At 37.5% G+C, this 20,354-nt stretch overlaps 4 protein-coding genes across 4 annotated transcripts; 1 reads left to right on the top strand and 3 right to left on the bottom strand.

Moving 5' to 3' along the window:
* Window positions 1–7,564: 7,564 nt before the first annotated feature.
* On the bottom strand, window positions 7,565–10,241 carry CLUP02_18055 (fungal specific transcription factor domain-containing protein; the record flags this gene model as incomplete). Its single annotated transcript, XM_049296959.1, has 9 exons — window positions 7,565–8,070; window positions 8,142–8,274; window positions 8,390–8,565; window positions 8,647–8,920; window positions 8,988–9,535; window positions 9,592–9,759; window positions 9,809–9,927; window positions 10,005–10,127; window positions 10,192–10,241. The coding sequence occupies 9 exons, from the start codon at window positions 10,239–10,241 to the stop codon at window positions 7,565–7,567; spliced, it is 2,097 nt and encodes a 698-aa protein (XP_049138183.1).
* Window positions 10,242–11,232: 991 nt separating this feature from the next.
* CLUP02_18054 (uncharacterized protein) lies at window positions 11,233–11,820 on the bottom strand (the record flags this gene model as incomplete). The annotated part of the gene is made up of 2 exons (XM_049296958.1): window positions 11,233–11,720; window positions 11,787–11,820. The coding sequence occupies 2 exons, from the start codon at window positions 11,818–11,820 to the stop codon at window positions 11,233–11,235; spliced, it is 522 nt and encodes a 173-aa protein (XP_049138182.1).
* A 2,607-nt stretch (window positions 11,821–14,427) lies between these two features.
* CLUP02_18053 (serine carboxypeptidase) lies at window positions 14,428–16,596 on the top strand (the record flags this gene model as incomplete). The annotated part of the gene is made up of 8 exons (XM_049296957.1): window positions 14,428–14,706; window positions 14,767–14,929; window positions 14,979–15,215; window positions 15,269–15,675; window positions 15,726–15,749; window positions 15,811–16,171; window positions 16,258–16,335; window positions 16,592–16,596. The coding sequence occupies 8 exons, from the start codon at window positions 14,428–14,430 to the stop codon at window positions 16,594–16,596; spliced, it is 1,554 nt and encodes a 517-aa protein (XP_049138181.1).
* Window positions 16,597–17,080: 484 nt separating this feature from the next.
* On the bottom strand, window positions 17,081–18,034 carry CLUP02_18052 (uncharacterized protein; the record flags this gene model as incomplete). Its single annotated transcript, XM_049296956.1, has 1 exon — window positions 17,081–18,034. One exon carries the CDS (start codon window positions 18,032–18,034, stop codon window positions 17,081–17,083), a length of 954 nt encoding a protein of 317 aa, XP_049138180.1.
* Between the last annotated feature and the right edge of the window lie 2,320 nt (window positions 18,035–20,354).

The following is a 20,354-nucleotide window of genomic DNA, read 5'->3' as shown; positions in this document are numbered from 1 at the left end:
TTTATTATATTTTTTATATATACGTTATATAGTTTATTAAGAATTTAAATAAGTAATAATATTAACGAGCCCCTTTAAGTTATTACCCCCCCCTACGACCTCTTATTTACTTATTAAAGCCCGGCTACTAAGCTCTTTCTTTTTAACTAAGAGGATATAAAAGCTATTAATTAAAATACTAAAGACTTTATTAAGTTCGAGGCTCTTTTTAGTAGCTATAATAAGGGTAATAATAAAATAAATAATAATAATAAGAGCTTTAATAAGCTTTTACTTATCCCCCCCTTAGAGTTTAAAAATAAAAATAAGATTAGTTTAAATAATAAGCCCTTTAAAAAGGGTATATCGTATATTTATTATTTTAAGAGTTTATATTTAATATTATTCTAGGGTTTAAAAAACGTAAAACTAGCTTTTTTTAAAAAAATAATAAAAAATAAAAAAAAACGCTAAAAAGCTAAAGTACCCCCCGTAATAAGTATAGTTCTTTTTATTATTCTAGGCCTATTTAACATATGCTTAGTCCTTAAGAAGCTTAAAAAAGAGGCTCTTAAGGAACGGGAGATCTAATACTTACTCTATTTTAAAATAGCCCTCTAATATATTAATATTAAGGATAATAATCGTTATTTTATAAAAAGTAATAACCGGTATACGTATTATTTTAATAGCTATTTAGCTAAAGGGTATATTAATATATTAGTTATTTTATAATTAATAGCCTAGGCCCTTATTAAGGCTATTATAAATAGTACTCCCTTTTTTATAAGTATATTATCTTTTTTTATTATTAAAAAGTGTATTTCTAATTATAGTTTTAGTAAGATATTATTAAGCTTTGTAATATTATCCGCTAAATATATAATAACTAAAGGATATATAAAAACTATATTAGTTTTTATATAAAGGACTTTTTTAACGCGCGCCCCCGGTCCTCTCTTATACTTATTATAATTATTTATAACTAACTTCTTATTATACTACCCGCTTTTATACTCTAAGTTATTAACTTAACGGTTATTCTAGCTCCTGCGCCCCTTATTACCCCTATTACTCTTAGTTTTATAAATTTTAAAGCATATAAAATACGTTTCTTAGTATATATATTAACCCTCTTCTTTATTAATACTATACTCTTAGTAATTACGTATTTTATAAACTAAGAGTTTAAATAGTAAGTATAAGCCCGGGTTTTATTTTTATATATATATACCCTGCGGGGTAAGGTTATTTTAAAAATTTAGGCTTTTGGGCTATAAGAGGTTTTTATTTTATTTATTTTAGGCCTCCGGGCCGCACTCTAGGTTCTATTTATTATTTATTTTTAGGTATTAAGTTTTTTTAAGCATAGCCTAAATTAATTATTTTTAATTATTTTAGTTATTTATAATAGCTTCTTACGTATTATAGAGGTTAAAAAGTATATAAAAATATTTAAACTTAGCTCGTAAAAGGTTTTTAATAAGTCTATTTATTAATATATCTTTTATTAATATATAAATAACTTTAAAGCTACTTTTAGCGTGCTCTTATTTTAGCTATATATTCTATATATTAATATAGCGAAGTTAAGTAGCTATTCTTTTTTTTTCTCTTACGACGAGTCGAATTATTTACTAATTATCGTAGTTAACTAACTATACTTCTCTTAGGTTAAGGGTTATATTTTTAAAAAGGCGCTTTAGAGCTATGGTCTCTTTTGCGGTTTTTTTAAGGTAAAAAAGCTTAGTTTTAGTAGTTAATATCGTAACTATTGCTTAGCGTATTAATTTTTATTAAATTAAGCTATTAAAAAGGAATATTATATATCCCTAAGATAATCGTTATATTACTTCGTTATTTATAAAGTTAGTATTTCTAGTTAGAAGTAATAATTACGTACTTAGTATATTACTATAATAAAGTATAAAATATCTCGTTATATAGAAATATTAAATATAGTAGTTAATTATTTTAATATAAGTTACGATTAGGTTAGTTAAGAACCGTAATAATTATAAGTAAGTAAAAGCGACGTTTAGTTTAATTATAATAGTTATATAAAGTATATTCTTAACCTTCTTTTAGTAGCTTTTTATTTCCTCTTTTATTACTTACCCCTCGTTTAGTTTAAACTCTTTTTAAAGAAGAGGGGTAGTTAGATATAATAAATTTATAAAGTCGAAGCGCTTAGTAACTCGCTCGATATATATATTATAAATAAGGTAAACCTTATAAGTAATATAATTTCGTAAAATCCGTACTCTAAGGAAGTAATTAATCGGTCTATTCTCTTTAAGGTTAATATATTCTTTTATACTATTAACGATCCCCTAAGCCGCCTTTTAGTCGTCTTAATAATATAAAATAATAAAGTTATTAATACAGAATACTAATATTACCTTTTTATTTACGGTTTAGTAAATATAGATCTCCTCGTAGTTATATATTATATTTATATTACGGAGTATAGAGGTAAAAGTTTAAAATTAGAGAATTAGTAAGTCTCGGAGGCTATATAGAGCGCGTTAGAGTTTATTTATTTTATTAATAACCTTATATTTTTCTAAGAGTTTAATAATTACTAGCTTTTTATTTTTAAGAGGCGCGTTAAGGAATGCGTTAATAGTATTATATTAGTTTATTTTAAGGTTAAATTAGGTAGTTATTACTATTATAAGCTTAAAAGCCTTTGCGGTAAGCGTTAAAACGTACGTATTTTATAAGGGGTTAAGTAGTTATATATCCCCCCTTATATATATATATACTTTTACTTTACTAACCTCGTTATTAACGTCGTATTTATAAATATATACTTATTTTAATAAAAGTAGGATCCCTTATTTAGGATTATAATCGACCTCTTTTTATATATTAATATTCCTTAGCTTTTTTATTTTTATATTTATAGTATCCCTAAGTAACTTTTATAGTTACGGTAGGAAATATTTAATATTACTAAACTTCTTTAGTAGGCTTTAGAAGTTAACTTTAATAAGTTATAGTTTCTAAACTCCTCTAGAGCGCTCTAAATAGGTCTTATAAACTACTCTTTTTATTACTTAATAAAGTATTATATATCCTATATTACTTTTTTTTATAGCTTTTTACTAATTAAGTATAAAAGTAGAGAAAAAGTAGTCTTAGAGACAGTTATAATAATCGCTATTTCTTATATTTAAATATAAGAGCGTTATAAAAAAATTATTATTAAAGCGTTATAGAAATTTACGGGCCTAGTTTAAACGTTTAGGACCTAACGGAGCTTTACTTAGTACTTAATAAGGTAGTTTTTATAAGCTCTATTTTTATATAATAGTAAAGGTTTATTATAAGGGTTCCTTATTAACGTCGATTTTAGCGTTAAGAATTACTTTTTTATAATTAGTACCTCGTTTACTACGTACTTTAGCGTTTTATTAAGAGCCGTTAGGAATTAAAGGCTTAAGAACCTCTATAATATATATAAGCGTTCGTAAGGAGGACTATAGACTACGTAGAGCCGTTTATAACCTAGTTATTATATCCCTTTTTTTACTTCTACTCCCGAGCTTACGTAAGGGGGTTATCTTAGGGGTTAATAAGAATAATAAGATTATATTAGCCTCTTTAGCCTTATTTACTATACCCTAAAGTACGTTTATTAGTTATTTAGCGTCTTAAATAGTTAAAAATCTAATAATAATACTATCCTTAACTATAGAGTTATTTTAAGTATTAGTATTTCTAAAGTCTAGATTTATTTCTCTAAGTATTCGAACTAACTTATTATTAATATTAAAGAGTTTTTATATCTCTTAGATTACTAAATTTACTTATTTACTTACGATAGCTTATTCCTCGTATATAGGATTATAAAAGACTTTTTTATTAAATTTAATATTCTTCGTAATAAATACTTACTTAAGCGTAAGTACCTAGACCCTATATAGGTTATATATTTCTAATATATATTTAACTAAGTATTTTATATACTTATAGGGAAGTATTTTAAACTCTTTTTAATATATACCCCTCTTATAATCCTTATAAAGAGGGTATACTTAGTAGCTATATACGTAGAGGCTACTAAAATACGGGGTAATTAGTTTAGAATCCCGTACTTAGTAACTTATTTATTACTAGCGTTAATACTGCTTTTACTAATTAATTTTTATTATAATAAATAAATCTCCTTTATTAGCCTCTTGTGGGGTAATATTATAAATAAAAATTATTACTAATACTATTTTGTCTTATAAATTCGTAGGGAAGTTCGTAAAAAGGTATATTTTATAAGCTTTAGTAATTACGAGTTAACTTATTTTTTTAGCGTTATTTATAGGTTCTTTTATATATAGAGGTAGAAGTTTTATTTTAATTCTTAGTTTATTATATTACGTTTTATATACGCGTCTAACGTTTATAGTTAGGAAAGCGGTCTTATTATTATTTTTAAAAAAGTAAATTAAAATCCTTTTTTAATAATAAATCGCTACTTCGAGGCTCTATAGTACGAAAAGTACTTCTTTTTTTATTTTTATTTTTAAAAAGAACCCCCTAAGCTACTTATTATATTTATTAAAAGCTATAAATATATATTATCGTTTATTAAGAAATAGTTCGAAATAAAAGAGATCTTAGTATATATAGTACTATAGCCGTAAGGCTCTTTTTAAAAGTAGTCCTCTTAAAATTACTATTTTAGCTTTAAATAATATATATACTTTATACTTAACTTATAATAGAGGTTTAATACGTATACCTCGAGTTTTATATAATAATTAACGAAGAGTATTAGGTCCGAAATAACTTATTTTAAAGTACTAAAAGAGCGCGCTATTAAACCTCTTATAGGTACGTTAATATAAGTAACGGAATTTTCTATAGCTAATTAGTAATATAATACTAGCTAGGCTCTATAGGATATACTTAAAGTTTGCGAAAAAAGGATAAAATTAGAGGAGCTTATATTTAAAAAAGATTAGATTATTTTTTTAAATAAGCTATTTTTTAATAGTGCTCTTATAAAGCGTTCCTTATTATAAAGTATAATTTAGACCGTAGTACTAAAGTGCGCTTCTATTTAATAGAGTTTTTAAAATTATATTAATATAAAATCCCTCGATATAAGCAACGTTTTAGAGCTTTAAATTATAAGTTCCCTTTTCTTTAGGTCCGTTTAGGATGCCCTTTATAATATAAGTACCGCGTATAGTAATAAGTAGTATAATAGTTCCTAATTTAATATAATCTTTATTATTTAATAATACGTAACTCTCGGGTTTAAATAAGCTCTTATTATTAACTAAATATATTACTTTATAATTATTTATTACTATGCTCTAAGAAAGGGGGTAAGCGCTACTTATAGGGGTATTAAAAATTACGTTTATTTTTAAGTCCTAACTCTTTATAAGTATAGTAATTACGTAGCCCTCGTCCTAGTTTATTAATAAGCTCGCTATAAGTTAATTAGAGGATCTTTTTAAAAACTTAGGTTTTTTAAAAGTTTTATTATTCCTTAGCTAACTAGCTTTCTTAAGCTTATTATAAAATAATTTCTACTTATTTAATTTAATAATAGCGAGGACTTTTTTTATATAGCTCCTTAGTATTTATATTAATAACTTACTAGCGTTTTAGCTTATAAATACTTATTTTAATTTTTAATATGCTATAGGGCGCTATAAATATGCGTAATTATAAGGGTATATAACGTTACTCTTATTATTTATGTTATTAACTAAGTTAGAGCGTTTAGTAAAAGTAGAGTAAGCTTTTTCTTAACCTAAAAGTTATTTAGTATATACGTCCTAAGTTATTAAGCTAAATATATACGTAATCTCCTCGAGGGTCCTCGTGTGCGTTTTAAAGGCTATTGATTTATTAAAGGTCTTATATATATATTAGCCCTATATAGGGTTAAGTCTAGACTTAATTATAATTAAGAAGTTAAGTACGGCGATTTTTTTATTAATTTTTAAAATATTATACGTTTTAGCTCGGAAGTAAGTAAACTATTACTTTTTAAATTAGCGTTAGGAATTAATTTTAGTCCTCGCTTTATTAAGGGCTTATTAATATTCTTTTCGAACCGTATTTTTTATTACTAATTTAGGGGGTATAAATTCTTATTTTAGATATTTAACGATTTGCTATATACTAAACTTAGCGCCGTTTTTAATAGTTTTTTAGAATACGTATTTATATAATATAGCGTTAACTAATTTTATTAATTACTAAGTAAGGATTTTAATATGCGTATTAATAGTATTATATTTATAAGCTATAAGTTATTTATATTTAGCGTCGAGCTCTTATTATTTTTAAATACTCTTAAGTATATAGATCTTTTTTATAAGTATAATATAGGGATAGATTTATTTACGTAAAATAAGTAGTATAACTAGCTTTATAAAAAGAAACTTAGCTTAGTTCTATAGGTTACTCGTACTTAAAAAAGTTAAAAAGTTCGTATTAAGAATTATATTTAGAAGCTATTAATAAAGGATTTCTTAGTTTCTTTAGTTATTCTTAAACGCTTTATAATAAGCTTAATAAGCTCGTAGTTTTTTTTTATTATAAGTTATAACTAATTATCTAAATTCTAAGAGTAAAATAAGCGTTATAAAGGGGTTAAGGAATATATTAGAATCTAGAGCGTTTAGGTCGACGTACTTTTAAACCCTAACGCCCTTATTTATAATATAAAGTACGTTAAACTATTTAATTTAACTATTATAGCTAGTTAGTTTAGCTTAGGCTAAAGTAGGTATAAGTAAGTCGGTTATTTTAAAAAGATCGTAAGAATTATATTAATAAGTGCGTTATTATAATATAGGGTCTTAATTAAGAGCTAAGTTTATAATTATTATAAGTTATAGTACGTAGTAATAGGTATACGGAGTATAGTAAAAGTGGCTTAATTATTAAAGTAGAAATAGATAAAAAGAAAAGGTCTATATATACGATATTTAAGATAGACACGTGATTTAGCACGTGACGGGCACTTTGTGAGGTGCGATTACTATCCCTGTTACGTGACAAAATGTCCATGTACGTGAGCGGGGCGGCTAGTCTTTACTTTGCGAGTGCGGATACGGGAATCAAGTCGAGGGTATATTAGTGCTTGTCTTCCGTCTCTCCCCTTCCATTCGTGGAGCCTTAACGTCCCCGTTTGAATTGCAATTAGTTCATTGCTGGGGTAGCGAGTTTAGATCGGGACTGAACCCGAGTTGCGTACTCCGTATGTACTGTTTGGGTCGATCGGTCGCGAGGATGTTGGTTGCAACGTAGCTCCACTAACCAGTCTGGGGTGTAAGTTCTGTTGATTATCTGATAACTTGGCGCCGCGGTTGCGAATGGCCTAAAGAGGAACAATGCAAATTGTCAACCTAGAGTTGCTATGGTAAAAGTCTTGCTTCTTTCAACTTGGCTGATTGTCAAAGTATAAGGTTTTCTGGCTTATGTGGGATGTTTCACCACACCGAAGTCGGTGTTGCCGATATTAATCGACTCAGGAGATATAAAATTAACTTTTAAAGGGAATGAATTAAGGGTGCATTCTTCTTACAAACGACAACGCCCAAAGAGACCCACAACTTCATGCTTCATCCTGGACCATTGTGAATGACATCCACTCATTGTCTTCCCACTCTATTGAATTAACGACGTCTATAATTTGCTGCGTCGTCAAGTCCTCTGCCTGACTACTGCTGTCTTTGCTCAACTCTCTGTACGCCGGCAGCATTGTCTCTTGACTCAGTGGCAATCCCGTCTCCGCCGGCAGAAGGGCCGGTGGGAGAGAGGCTGGTGCGTCTGTCGGTTGTTGCCAGTCTGGTAGTGGTACTGACTGTTGCTGCTGCTGTGCGACAATGGTTGTCGAGTCGGCTAATAGCCTCGGTCGGGTGACGTCGAACTCGAGGAGCATCTCCTCCAGTTTCTGCATCTCGTTCTTCCTGAACTCGGCGATGAGGTTGCCGCTGGCTACCATTTCTTCGATGATGGCGTGCGATTTATCGAGCCAGGGGACTTGGCTCTCTATCAGACGCGAGTCGACCCCGCGGGCGACGAGCAGGGCGACTGTCGATACGAAGAGCGAGTCTAGATCTAGCGGAAGGAACGTTTCTAAACCAGGCATTAGAGTGATTACTCGACTGGAGCTGCCTGATAATACTGACCGAGGAGTCCCTGCGCTCTCAGACGGTCGAGGATGTTTAGAATCTGGATCCCGGACTCGGCGCACATCTGAAGCGGATTCCGAACTTTTGGCGATGCCATCAACGAGTCGGCCTCAAGTGGAGAGTCGAATCTCTTGATCAGACAGCATAAGAGAAGAGGTCGGGTCGCCAGAATGATGCACTTAACCATAAAATTAGCACAAAACTCAAAAGTCAAATCTAAAAAGTGCCGACACGAAATTGCTTACCTGGTAGTATAGGAGATGCAGGTGGGCAGAAAGTCTCGAAATGCCGTCGAAACGCTCATCGGCAAATAGGGGAAATGAAGTACGCAGCTCATCGGCCACAGCAACGATGCTTTGCAGCACCGCCTTTGTGCTCAGAACAAATTTCTTGTTTAGGCGGCCTTTCGCGCCGTAGACGGCTAGATGTGGGGAGACAAGCAATTAGCATTTGGAACCTCAAAAGATGAAGATAAAGTATGTTACGAAAGGCTTGGACGTACTGCTACTTATCTCCGCAATGATTCGAGCAAACTTGATCTGCATGCTCAGTGCGGTGGTGCGGTGAACAGAACCCGGATAGGATGGGAGCTGGCAAAAGACGCCCTCGTCCAGAGTCGACTGAGGCAACCCCATAAGAGAAGTCATCTGCCGGTCGAGAACGTAGACTGTCCACCAGATCTTGCGACATCGTTGGACTAGGCCTGGACCCAAGTCCATTATTGGCATATCTGTGTGCATCCCATGGTTCATTGCCACGCTTTTGGCTTGCCCAATCTGTTTGACTCTGATTAGTCTCGAGCGTGATTATCAACTTTACGTGTCTTGATATCATAGAACTCACAAAGTTGTGCGCAGCATGTCGAAAGTCCAGCGCTTGATAATACCACGCCATCGAGCATAGAATCTCCGTAGACATGATAGGCTCCTTACAGAGCGCCGTCACATCAGGAAGAAGCTGCAACGCCCGCACGAAGAAATCTGCCCCGGCCGGTCTGTTGTTCCCATGCGTTTTTCTCTGGATGAGGCTCTTACCAAAAGCCAAAATCACGAGGAAGTGGATGTACCAGAGGCTATTCTTCTCTGCCCGGTCCGTTGAGGACTTGCCGTAAAACGTCTGCATGTGGAACATGAACTCTTCCTCCTCAAAGAGATGGAACATTTGCCCGCAGTGAAACTTGACGGCATTGATGAGGAAGATGGCATAGTCGTGACTCGGTATGAGTCTGTTGTCCAGCATCTGCGTCGTTCTGGAGCCGTCCCAGCCGAGGTCGTAGGCGAAGCCGTCGAAAAGGAGGCTGTTTGTTGGAAGAGGAGATTGGCAGACGTGTTCGTGTGTGACGCTTAGGACTTGACGGGAAAAGGACCAGTTTGAAGAAGAGCCAAGGAAGTCTAGGCTTGGATGAGTTATGTGTTGTAAGGTGCAGTTACTAGAGTGAAGAACTCACACGGTTGTCCATTAGACTCAGACATGCAGAATCGAGATGGCGTTGCAGTCAGAGGGTTTGTCAAGTCTGGGCCATCTCCATCTCCAGGTGGTGAGTTTCCGCCTGTCCCGTCTGGCGTGTGATAACTTCGTCTGCGCTCATCGAAGCGTGACGGGTTATTTGGATCATCTAGCTGAATGAGCATGAGCTTGACTCACACTCAGCCAGGAGACTGTACCTTCACGACACGCGACGGCATCATCGTCGCCATCGGCATGCCTCAAGCTTTCCTCCACTAATGCCCTTGCTTGAGCGCGCTCCAACTGTGCCACTTTTTGTTGCAACTCGGATAGATATCTGTGACAGAAATACCATGTCAGAGAAGTGCAACCTAATCGAGAGTGTGTCGACTATTGCATTAAGTCACTACTCACCCCTGCGTTACCATAACCTTGTTGTCCCGCTCGTCAAAGATACATGTCAACCGCCTCTGCGTGCAATTGTTGCACGGGTGAAGGCCTGAGCACTTGATCTTTTGCCTCCGACATCGCGAGCAGCTGGTAATGACCTATCAGTAAGGCCATGCCTCATGAGTAGTGAGGGGGACTCGATGTAACGCACGCGTAAGATGATCGTTTCGTGATACGTCGTTGAGTGTTAGACGACTCCATTTCTAAGGCCACAAGAACTTATTTCCCAACTTGGCTCGAAACTCGGAAGCACTTCCAGAGGCTGACAGCGTAGGGCAGCGAGAGCTGTGGTGTACGGTGGATAAGGTATCCGAGTGACGTCTCGCACAGAAGCCAGAAAACTAGAGATATCGGAAGGGCAGTCCGAACCTCCAACAATCAGGGTGCGGGGTTTCGCACTACTGTTGCCCATAGCATTTCTTAGTTCAGCGTATTCCCGGCAGTCCACGTCCGAAAGCGAAGTAGTTCAAGGTGGCTGATAACACTGAGGGCATGACTGGCCCGCTTAGCAAGGGAATCCCGAACTTTGGCTATCTCCAAATTCCTATTCGAGCATTGGTTTCTTTGCTGTTGGTTCCATGCGGGGTGCATTGAACCCGTCGCAAGCCGCAGCCAAACACGGAGAGATAGCACTGCGGACGGCGGGGGTGTTGACGTGGGGTCACCGTTATCGCTGCTTCCGACTCCAGATGCGATGCTATTGGTCTGTTCATTCTCCAACCTAACACACGGCATGAGAATAACGGATCCCACAACTTCACAAGAAGTACGTAGATGCAAGCTTTCTAGTCTTGCAAGGTTGACTCTGGGGTTAATAGCGGTTGAAATCAAAACCTAAATATCGGACTCCTCGTAAAGATCTGAGCTTACCTACTTATTACTTACTATAAACATCGACCTATATGTTGTTGCCAATCATCCCTCTCGAACAACATTGATACTAATGCCTTCAATGTAGCGATTTGGGAGTTACGGGATTTGGCCGTAATTACATGGGCTTTTCTTCCCAGACTGAGCTTTCGGCAATTAACAGTAGGCTCTCATCACGTCAAATGAAGCAGAAGTCTAGAGGAAGGCAATTCTTCTATCTAAGCATCGTATGATAGAATAGGCTGTCACTGCCCTCTGTAAATTTCATCTCGCTTTGCTGCGTGTATCCATGGAAAACCTCTGGTCCAGGGTTTTGCGGCTACTAGAGCAAGAGGCGGATCTGTCGATTGCACAACGAACCGGGTACCTCCACCTTGATTTCTTCCAGGCCCCTCTCAAACCGATGAGCCTGGAGCCAAGGAAGCACATTTTCATCGGTACTGAGGTATTCGTTAACGCCCTTCAGGCCCACAACAGGAATCTTCGCTCTGTTTGTGAAATACGCCTTGAACTTGGCGTAATCCAGCGAGTCGCTTAGCAGGATTTCCTTCAGCTTTTCAGGCAGTAGCACAAGGTCGGCTTCTCCCTGATTTTGCCCCTGCAGCTTCCAGTGGACAATGTGAGCTAGTACAGCAAGGATGAACTCCTTGCAGTTCCCTTTTTGACAGCTGCCGTTTGGCGTGTTAAGTCGAATTCTGAACGAAACACCTCCGTTCACAAGAAACGTCACGGTTCCGGTGATGGCCGCGCCGTTGGTGATACTTTTCTGCAAAATATCCACGTAGGTAAGAGCCGCAGTTCTCACTTGATCTATAGAATAATTGTAAGTAAGAGGCTCTGAGGTGACCAAAATGGGCAATCAACTTAAACACTCACCAGGCGTCAGAAACGGCTTCTTTAAATCCGCCATGATGATTGATCGGCACAACGTGCTATTTTTCGTGTGTATATTCGAGTATTTGAAGCTAGAGCTTGCTCCTTGAATGAACGTGCTGCCTGGAAATTCTTGTTGCTGGTTTGATCCAAGCTCCTTCGTGTTGCATGTGATGTGCTGAAATCACTGGAAAAAAGAGACGATGGACAAGATAGAATCAGTGAGAACTGCTTGCTGGTTGCATGTATAAAGTCCCATCCTTAAATAGTCGGAATCGGTTAGCAGACAAAGCAACCGACGGTTCCACGAAACGCTTCACCGAAGTTTGAATAGCATCGCTTGGCTCTTTGTGCCCTCTATGACCATCCAGATCATTTGATCATTCGTACTTTCCAAGACTCTCCCATTTCGTCATCCAGTGAAATTCGTCATCCAGTAAAATCACTTGGGCGAGACCGCCCCATTTCTGTCAACAGGTTTTTTGGAGCCTGAATAACAATATCCTGGGCTGAAAGGTTCTTGCGACGATGTTGTAGAGGATGAATACTAGTACGTATCAAGACAAGAGGAAGAGGTGAAATCCTTTGGGAGGGGGGAGTGATCAGATGTTCAGTGAAACAACATTGAATCTCTGAAAGAATGACGATGAACAGGCTTCGACAAAAGAAGGAACAGCCATTTAAAACATAAAAGATCACCAAGTAGTGTAGCCCGAGCGAAACGCCGGCCTGATGTACCGTAGTACAAGCGAGAGCATAAAGAAAACATAGAATGAGACGGAAGTGAAGGGGATATGGACGTATCTGAATCGCAACGACAGTACGACGGGAGTGAAGTGTTGACAAAGACCGGAGGTGGTGTAACGCAATGACGCTATCAAGAAGTGATGGAGCGGGGTGGCGCAAGGTGTCATCGGATCCGGTACTGCTTCGGGAGGCGTTTAACACCGGAGGGATGTGGGGTCCGGTCACCGACACTGATATGGTAAGGTTGACCAAAAGACGATGTGGGCGCCGGGGTAATGCGGGCCTCGAAAGAAGTGAGGAATGGAGGCGAAGCATAGCGACCCCAAGCTGGACGTCTGATTTGGGATCGATCTTACTGGACGCTTTGCCCATGTCCCGTCACAGCAGCTTTCGGGTTGGCCCTCACCAAGCGTGGAGATCGGCATTGCCATGCGACCGGCCATGATCAGAACATCAAGCCGCATGAAAAGTTTGAACGTGCTGAAGTTCCACAGGCCAAAGAAGCTTCTGTTGGGGCTACTAACTTAGTAGTCATTTTTTAAAGCTTTTGAGCACATGCTGCGATTCTTGAAAGCTCCGCCGCATTTTCCTCATGTTCACTCACCTTATGAGTCAGGCCGCCTCAGAGTTCAGAATAGAAGTCAACACTCCACATCTTGTTGACGCCGAAACATTGTCCGCCGTCCAAGTCTTCTGATATAGCTATGATGAATGGGAGCCTTCGACTGGAGATTTACTGGTACCGCTGAATAGAAGAATGAAGGCCACCAAAGTGAGATGCCTTGCAATCTTGGAGACCGACTCGCCTTTGCTGAGAAGTTTCGATATAGATTAAAAACAAAGTGACGAGTTGTAAAGTCATGTGGCAGTTCCAGGCGTTGGAATCAAGTCAAAGTCGACACCAGTAAAAGTACTGAACTAAGTAGTCTCCTACGCTGATAGCTCGTGGAGCGCTGCCTCCTCATCATCGTCCTCATTCAATGGACCTGAACATTAAACTCCAGATAGTTACAATAGGAATTGATTCACTCACGCTCTTTCGATCGAATTGACCTTTTTGTTAGAGCGTTATGATGATTCGCCTTTTCTGTGTGCTTAAGTCGTGATCGTCAAGCATTATCGAGAGTGGATCTTCGATTGGACTCATTATTTGCCCCCCCCCCCCCTAAAAAAAAACATTCCTGGTTGCAATGTCATTACTCCTTCCGAAAACGACCAGGGAAATTACGTCAAACATTGAGATGGATTGCTGGTTTGTTTCCTTGAGAGTGGTCTTGGAATCCGGACGACTTCGAGTTCACAACAGGGGTGTCATGCAAGTTCGGGCCATCCGAGAGATGAGCGCCAGAGATCGGAGAGCTGCCCGGAGTAACGTAGGATAAAGCAACGATCTTTAGTGGCATTACATTCAGCACTTCAATTTGGGTTCAAGGGAACACTCTGATTTGCATCTTGTTGGCAAATTGTCTGATTGGTGCGGATATTTGCTGTTCGAACCAAGTCAACCTTCCCCGCTTCGCCCACAAAGGCAGTCGACTCAACCTACATGACGTCTTGACGGGCAGGCGTTATGATCATCAAGTGCCTGATCGAATTGCTATATGATTCTGGCGTTGCAATGTGATGGCCGGGGTGTCAAGATACGCCGAGACTACAAATTTACCATGATAGAGGGAATACGAGGCTACGTCCAAGTTGTGGGAGGTCCGTCCACGAGCACTGCGTGTTGCATTATCGAGCTTCCTACTTAGTTAATCGAACTGAATGAACCATGCCTAGCAGCGAGATTAAATATCACGGAAGTCCAAAATGAAACAAAAACAAAGAAGAAGAAGAAAAAGTAGTCATTCTTGAAAAGCTATCGAGTTCATTGACATTTGACTTCAATTAGAGCAATATGATGCTTCAAAGATTGCTGGTGTCTCTTTTCGCTGGGGCAGCAGTCCCCGCCATCGCAGGTGTATTGCCTCCGAGACAAGCACCGAGTGCTGCAGAGGGCGTGACAACCATCACCAGTCCAGGAGGCTCGCAAATACGCTACAAACAGCCTGGAAAGGATGGCGTTTGTGAGACTACCCCTGGAGTCAACTCTTACAGTGGATACATCGATATTGCCCCGGACGTGCATGTCTTCTTCTGGTTCTTTGAGTCGCGCAGAGATCCTGCAAATGATCCGGTGAGTTATTCACTAATCCAACGATGATCGCATTCACAACAATGACCATCTAATTTGAAGGTGACGCTTTGGCTCAATGGTGGTCCTGGTTCCGATTCCTTAATCGGTCTTTTTGAAGAGATTGGGCCTTGCGAAGTGGTTGAGAACATGACCACCGTACTTCGAGACTACGCTTGGAATGAAATATCAAACGTCTTATTTCTCTCACAACCAGTTGGAACAGGTAAGCCCACGTAAAGTTCTGACTTAGGTCCACAATCTAACATGAACAGGTTTCTCCTACAGCGAGAAAGAGGTGGGGTTTCTTGACCCTACATACCTTCTAGTAGACAAGGAGCCAGAAACCTCCGATGAGCGCGAAGGCCGCTGGTCAGTCATCGACCCTACCAAAGAAGACACCAGTCGTCTGGCTGCTGTCACTTGTTGGGAAGTGGTGCAGGGGTTCTATGACGCCTTGCCGCAGCTAAGCTCTTCTAACATTTCTTCGATCGATTTTCACCTCTGGGCTGGTAAGCATTCATCTACAACATGAAAGGAAGGGTTTTGACTAACAATGAGACAGAGTCATTCGGAGGGCATTGGGGTCCGGCGTTTTACACCCTATTCAACGAGCGCAACTCTGAACTTGAGCAAAGCACTCCGGTCGGGCGCAAACTCAACTTGAAAAGTCTCGGCATTGTTAACGGCATCGTGGATGAGCACGTGCAGACCAAATACTTGCTTGACTTCACTCGAGGCGAAAACAATGGCTATGGCGTCGATCTCATCAACGACACGATCTATAAATACGGCAAGTGGAACCGAGATCGCCCTGGCGGCTGCCAAGAGAAGCTTGACTACTGTGACTATCTTGAACGCGACTCAATTGTTCGACGGTCGGCTTGTTCTGCCGCGCAATTCATCTGCCAATCCGATGTTGAGGGCATGTACTACACTTTCAACCTGGAAGGCCGAGGAACCTATGATATCGTAAGGAATTTCGTTGCATCTTGAAAATTGATAGCGCTAACCCTTCTCAGCGATTCCCACCTGACAACTGGCGAGTAAGTTGTGTTATCTAGAAACCCGAGACTAATTAGTATCAAAACTGACTTGAGTGACCAGCCCTGGCTGAACACCGCCCAAGCACAAAACGCGCTTGGTGTTGATCTGAACTACACGTCAAGCAATCTGCTCTACACTGCTTACACCCTTTCAGGTGACTTTGCGGTTGGATATCTTCCGGATGTTGAAAAGCTTCTTGAACTTGATGTACAGGTGTCGTTAGTTTACGGTGATGCTGACTACATCTGCAACTGGCTGGGAGGCGAGGCGCTCTCACTCACGGCCAACTGGTCCGGGGCTGAGAAATTCCGCGACGCAGGCTACACCAGCTTGATGGTGGATGGTGAAGCCTATGGCGAAACTAGGCAATACGGAAAACTTAGCTTCACTCGAGTGTGGAATGCTGGACATGAGATACCTTGTAAGTGACTTCGTTTCGCGGCTCGTACCGAAGTAGCCATAAGTCTCGATTTAGTGAACGCTAACTCTCAGTAGACTTCCAACCAGCTGCTGCTTTCCAGATCTTCAACAGAACCAGTAATCGTTTCGATATCGCCACGGGACAAATCAGGATCAACCCTGATAGTACGTATCAGACGAATGGAACCGCCAAGACTACCAAGACAACTTCACTTCCGCCTTTGCCGGCACAGACATCAGCTTGAATAGCCAAATGAGACTTCCATGAATCTCGTGAGACCTGAGAGCCAGGCAACGAAACACGGCCCCATCCGACTTGGTCGTTCTGCTTGGGGTCTAGAGATATGGGATGTCGACCTGTGGGGACTAGGGTATGGAGGATCTGGGCTATTGCTCTGATCTTGACACTGTTCAAACTTAGGATAGTGAAAGAAACATCTATGTTGAGGAAGATCATTGCAATTGACCTGTCAATCGGTCGGAAGTCAAAAAGTGATGAGCTTCTGATAATATGATCGATAGCTGTCCAATCCATGTAGCTCACTTCCAAGCCAAAGAAGAAGAGAAGGGTTTCAGGAGTTTGATTTAATTAAGGTCAACTTAATTAAGGTCAACTTTGCAAGAAGGACTGAGACTCGGCTCGATGCAGACTTACTGATCAATGGCTTGCGTTATAAATATTTCTTATGAAAGCTATTCGATAGGAAGGACATAAAGAACTATTAAGTAAGTAAGCCAAAATATGCCTTGTCGAAACCGAGTATCAGAGAGTAAGATGAATTCTGTCAATCAAGAGATATAACACTTTCAGTAGGACATCAATAAGTCGAGGTAATAGTCGCGGGAATGTTCAGCGCTGAATGTGATCCAACTTCAACTTTTCAGCGCGCCCTCTAGTCCTTACGTGCAGTCAAATCTTCTCGGTTCTCAGTACAGGGAATTGTGCTATGTGCAGCTTTGCGGTGCCGTATGGAACCAAGCGGGCCACAAATGTCTCCCCGTGCACAGCTGTATCGACTGCACTGGGGTCTGCTGCTGTTCCGTTCTGAACAGGCCAATCTACCCAAGCAGCCTCAACCTCGAGATATACGGGCGAAGTGCCTGAAGCCCAAATCGGGTTCGGAAGAGCAGCCACCTGCCTCTCAACTCCTTCCACCCAAGGGTCTCTTTCAACGATCACTTTGACGCCCTTTCTAGGGTCAACTCCAATGTTCCAACGAGAATTCGGGAGGTAGTCGTGATCACGGCACGCTTTCCTCCACGGCTCATCGTCTTGATCGCTGACATTTGCAAGTTCTGTACAATCGGAGCTTTGGTCTTTGTAGTTGCGTGGAAGTCTCGTGATCGTCTTGTGGCCGACTTCGTAAGCATAGAGCAAGGGGCCATAGTAAACGCTGACAGACTTGTCGTCGTGTTCCTTGACCCTCACATCGGCGTTCAGCGTGACGAAAATGACAAATTTCCCTCCAGAAGGAATCTGTACACGGTGAAAGAATTCTGAATCTCCGTTTCCAGCAGTCGAGCCGAAAGGTTGCGTTTCTCGTCGAGACTGTGATTCGTTTCCACATAGCTCTATTGTGGAGGAGCTCGATGACCAATGTGGAACTCGGATCAGGAACTCGAAGGACTCTCGCGCATGGATAGAATAACGCAATGCGCAGGGAACAAAAGGGTAGTTTGATTCGCAATTGATGCTTATTCCGTCGATGTCCAGTCGAGAAGGAATGAGATAGGCATGGACCACTGAAGGCTCGCCATGGCTTGTCTGACCTCGGAGAAAGGCGTTCATTAACATCTTCGGGTATGCGGTAGGATGATTGACAGTACAGCAAGGCTTCCATATCCTGTTAGTAGAAAGACCCATGATGTCTAGACGGACCACTAACAAATTCTGGCTCTAGTCCAAAGACATTGGCGTATCGATAGATATCGTAAAATGGCGTTTTCTCGTCTTTAGCAAGTTCTAATTCACAAGCTATCGTAGAGTCACTATAGGGGTATTAACGTATATAAAGAAAACGGTTATCTATTAGAAATAAGAAATAAGTATAAAGCTCGCTTTAATATAAAAAGTATAAGTAAAATAAGCCTTAGTAATTATATAACTAAGGTTATATAACATATAATAAGGTTATAAATAATTAAAACTATTATAATATACCCCCTTAAATAAATATATATTTTAAAAAAGCGTACTTAATTACTTATATTATTATAAAAAAGTTTATTAAAAATAGAAAACTAAATACTACTATATAAAAATCTATTTATAAAAAGAATTATAAAGTAAATTGGTCTATTTATAAAATTATAAATAAGGGGTAAATCGGCTATAAATTAATCTCTACGTTTATTATTATAAATAATTTTAAGGCTATATTATTAATAAAAAATATAACTAAAAAACGGCCTCTTATTAACTAAATAATTAATTTATAAGTTAAGGGTAATAAATATATAAATTTCTTATTATTACTTATAATACTAACTTTCTTTCTTTTTTTAACTTATACTTATATTATTATTATATATATATACCCTTATTTTTCGCTTTTGTACTTATGTTTTTATATATATGTATCGTTAAAAAAAATCTTTACTAATAGTATTATTTTTATTTAAATATTATTAAAATAATTAACTAAAACCTATATTTATATTATTATAATATAAGAGGTTAAGAAGTATAAGCTTAAAATTACGGTTTTAAGAGAGAATAATAGCTCCCCTAGCCCCCTTTACGAACTTAAAATAAGTAAATAATATTCCCTTATTTTATACTTCGGTTATAATATAGCCTTTGTTTATTTAATATTAATCTAATTATTTTATTTAATAAGTAGCGGCCTTATAACTAAATAAGTTATTTTAAAAAATAATAAAAACGAAGAGGGTTTATAACCCCCTCCCTCGCTCTTTTTTGAAAATTAAAAAAACGTCCTCGTTTTTTTTAAAAACGGCGTAAATAAAAAGGGTTTATAGCCCCCCTTTTTACTTCTTTTTAAATAAAAAAAAGAAAAAAAAACTTTTTTTGAAAAGATTTAAAAAGTAAAATAAGTTTATAACCCCCTCTCTTACCTCTTTTTAAAGAGCGTAAAATAGTTAACTATATATATAATACTTTTTTAGTTATTAATATTTATAAAACTAATTTTTAATAACGGACTTTTTTAGTACTATTTTTAATACTAAGGTTTAATACGAGTTAGTATTTCTATTTCTCTTATTTAATTATAAATACTTTAGGTATATTAAAAACGCTTTTAATAACCGTTCGGATAGTACGTACTTCTTAAGTTTACGTATTAATAATAAATATTAACGCTACTAAACTTATAAAAAGTTAGGTTATACCCCTATTTTTAAAAGATATATATAGTTCTTAAGTATAAAGTTCTTATACCTTAAATAAAAAATAATAAAAAAGTTAGTAATAGCTATAGTTATTAATATAAAACTACTTATATTTTATAAAATAGGTTTTAAACTATCCTCGTTTTACTTTTTATTTATAATCCGATATATAAACCCTAACTTCTCCCTAACGGAGTAATTTGCCGGGGCCGTACCGCATATTACGTATTAAGGAAAACTAAGTATATTACGCTCTATACCTAATTATTAATTAAAATAGTTAACTAACTCGACCGTTATTTCTTTTTTATTAATAGCTCCTAACTTTCCCCCGCTTTTAGCTATTTAGAAAGCGAGCTATACCTATTTTAATATATATAAAACCTCTTAGTACTAGCCCGTATAAGTAGCTAAATTTTATATTATATACTCCTTTTTATTAAAAGTTAGGGGGCCCTTTATATATTTTTTTATATTTATAATATAGCCTATATTAAAGGGATTTCTAGCTTTATAAAATATAATTTCTAAGCTAACGTTAATATACTAAATCTTAACGTCTATATTAGCCCGGCTATTTACGGCGTTCGTATTATTACTTAGCTAAATTTTATATTATTAAAAAGTACTTTACTAATCTTTAGGTATATTTATATTAACTACGATAGTTATAGCGTCGAGCTAGCTAAAGAGGGTACTTAGCCCGAGAGGGGTAGACTTATTAACGAGTATCTTTAGAATTCTAACTTACTAATTACTAACTATATATTAAGAATAGAGTAGTAATTTATATATTAATAAGTTTATTTAGTAGATTTATTTAATAAACT

This window comes from Colletotrichum lupini, chromosome 10 (genome assembly GCF_023278565.1).
Source record: "Colletotrichum lupini chromosome 10, complete sequence".
NCBI classification, from domain to species: Eukaryota; Fungi; Ascomycota; class Sordariomycetes; order Glomerellales; family Glomerellaceae; genus Colletotrichum; species Colletotrichum lupini.
This window is presented reverse-complemented; position numbering and strand designations above follow the sequence as displayed.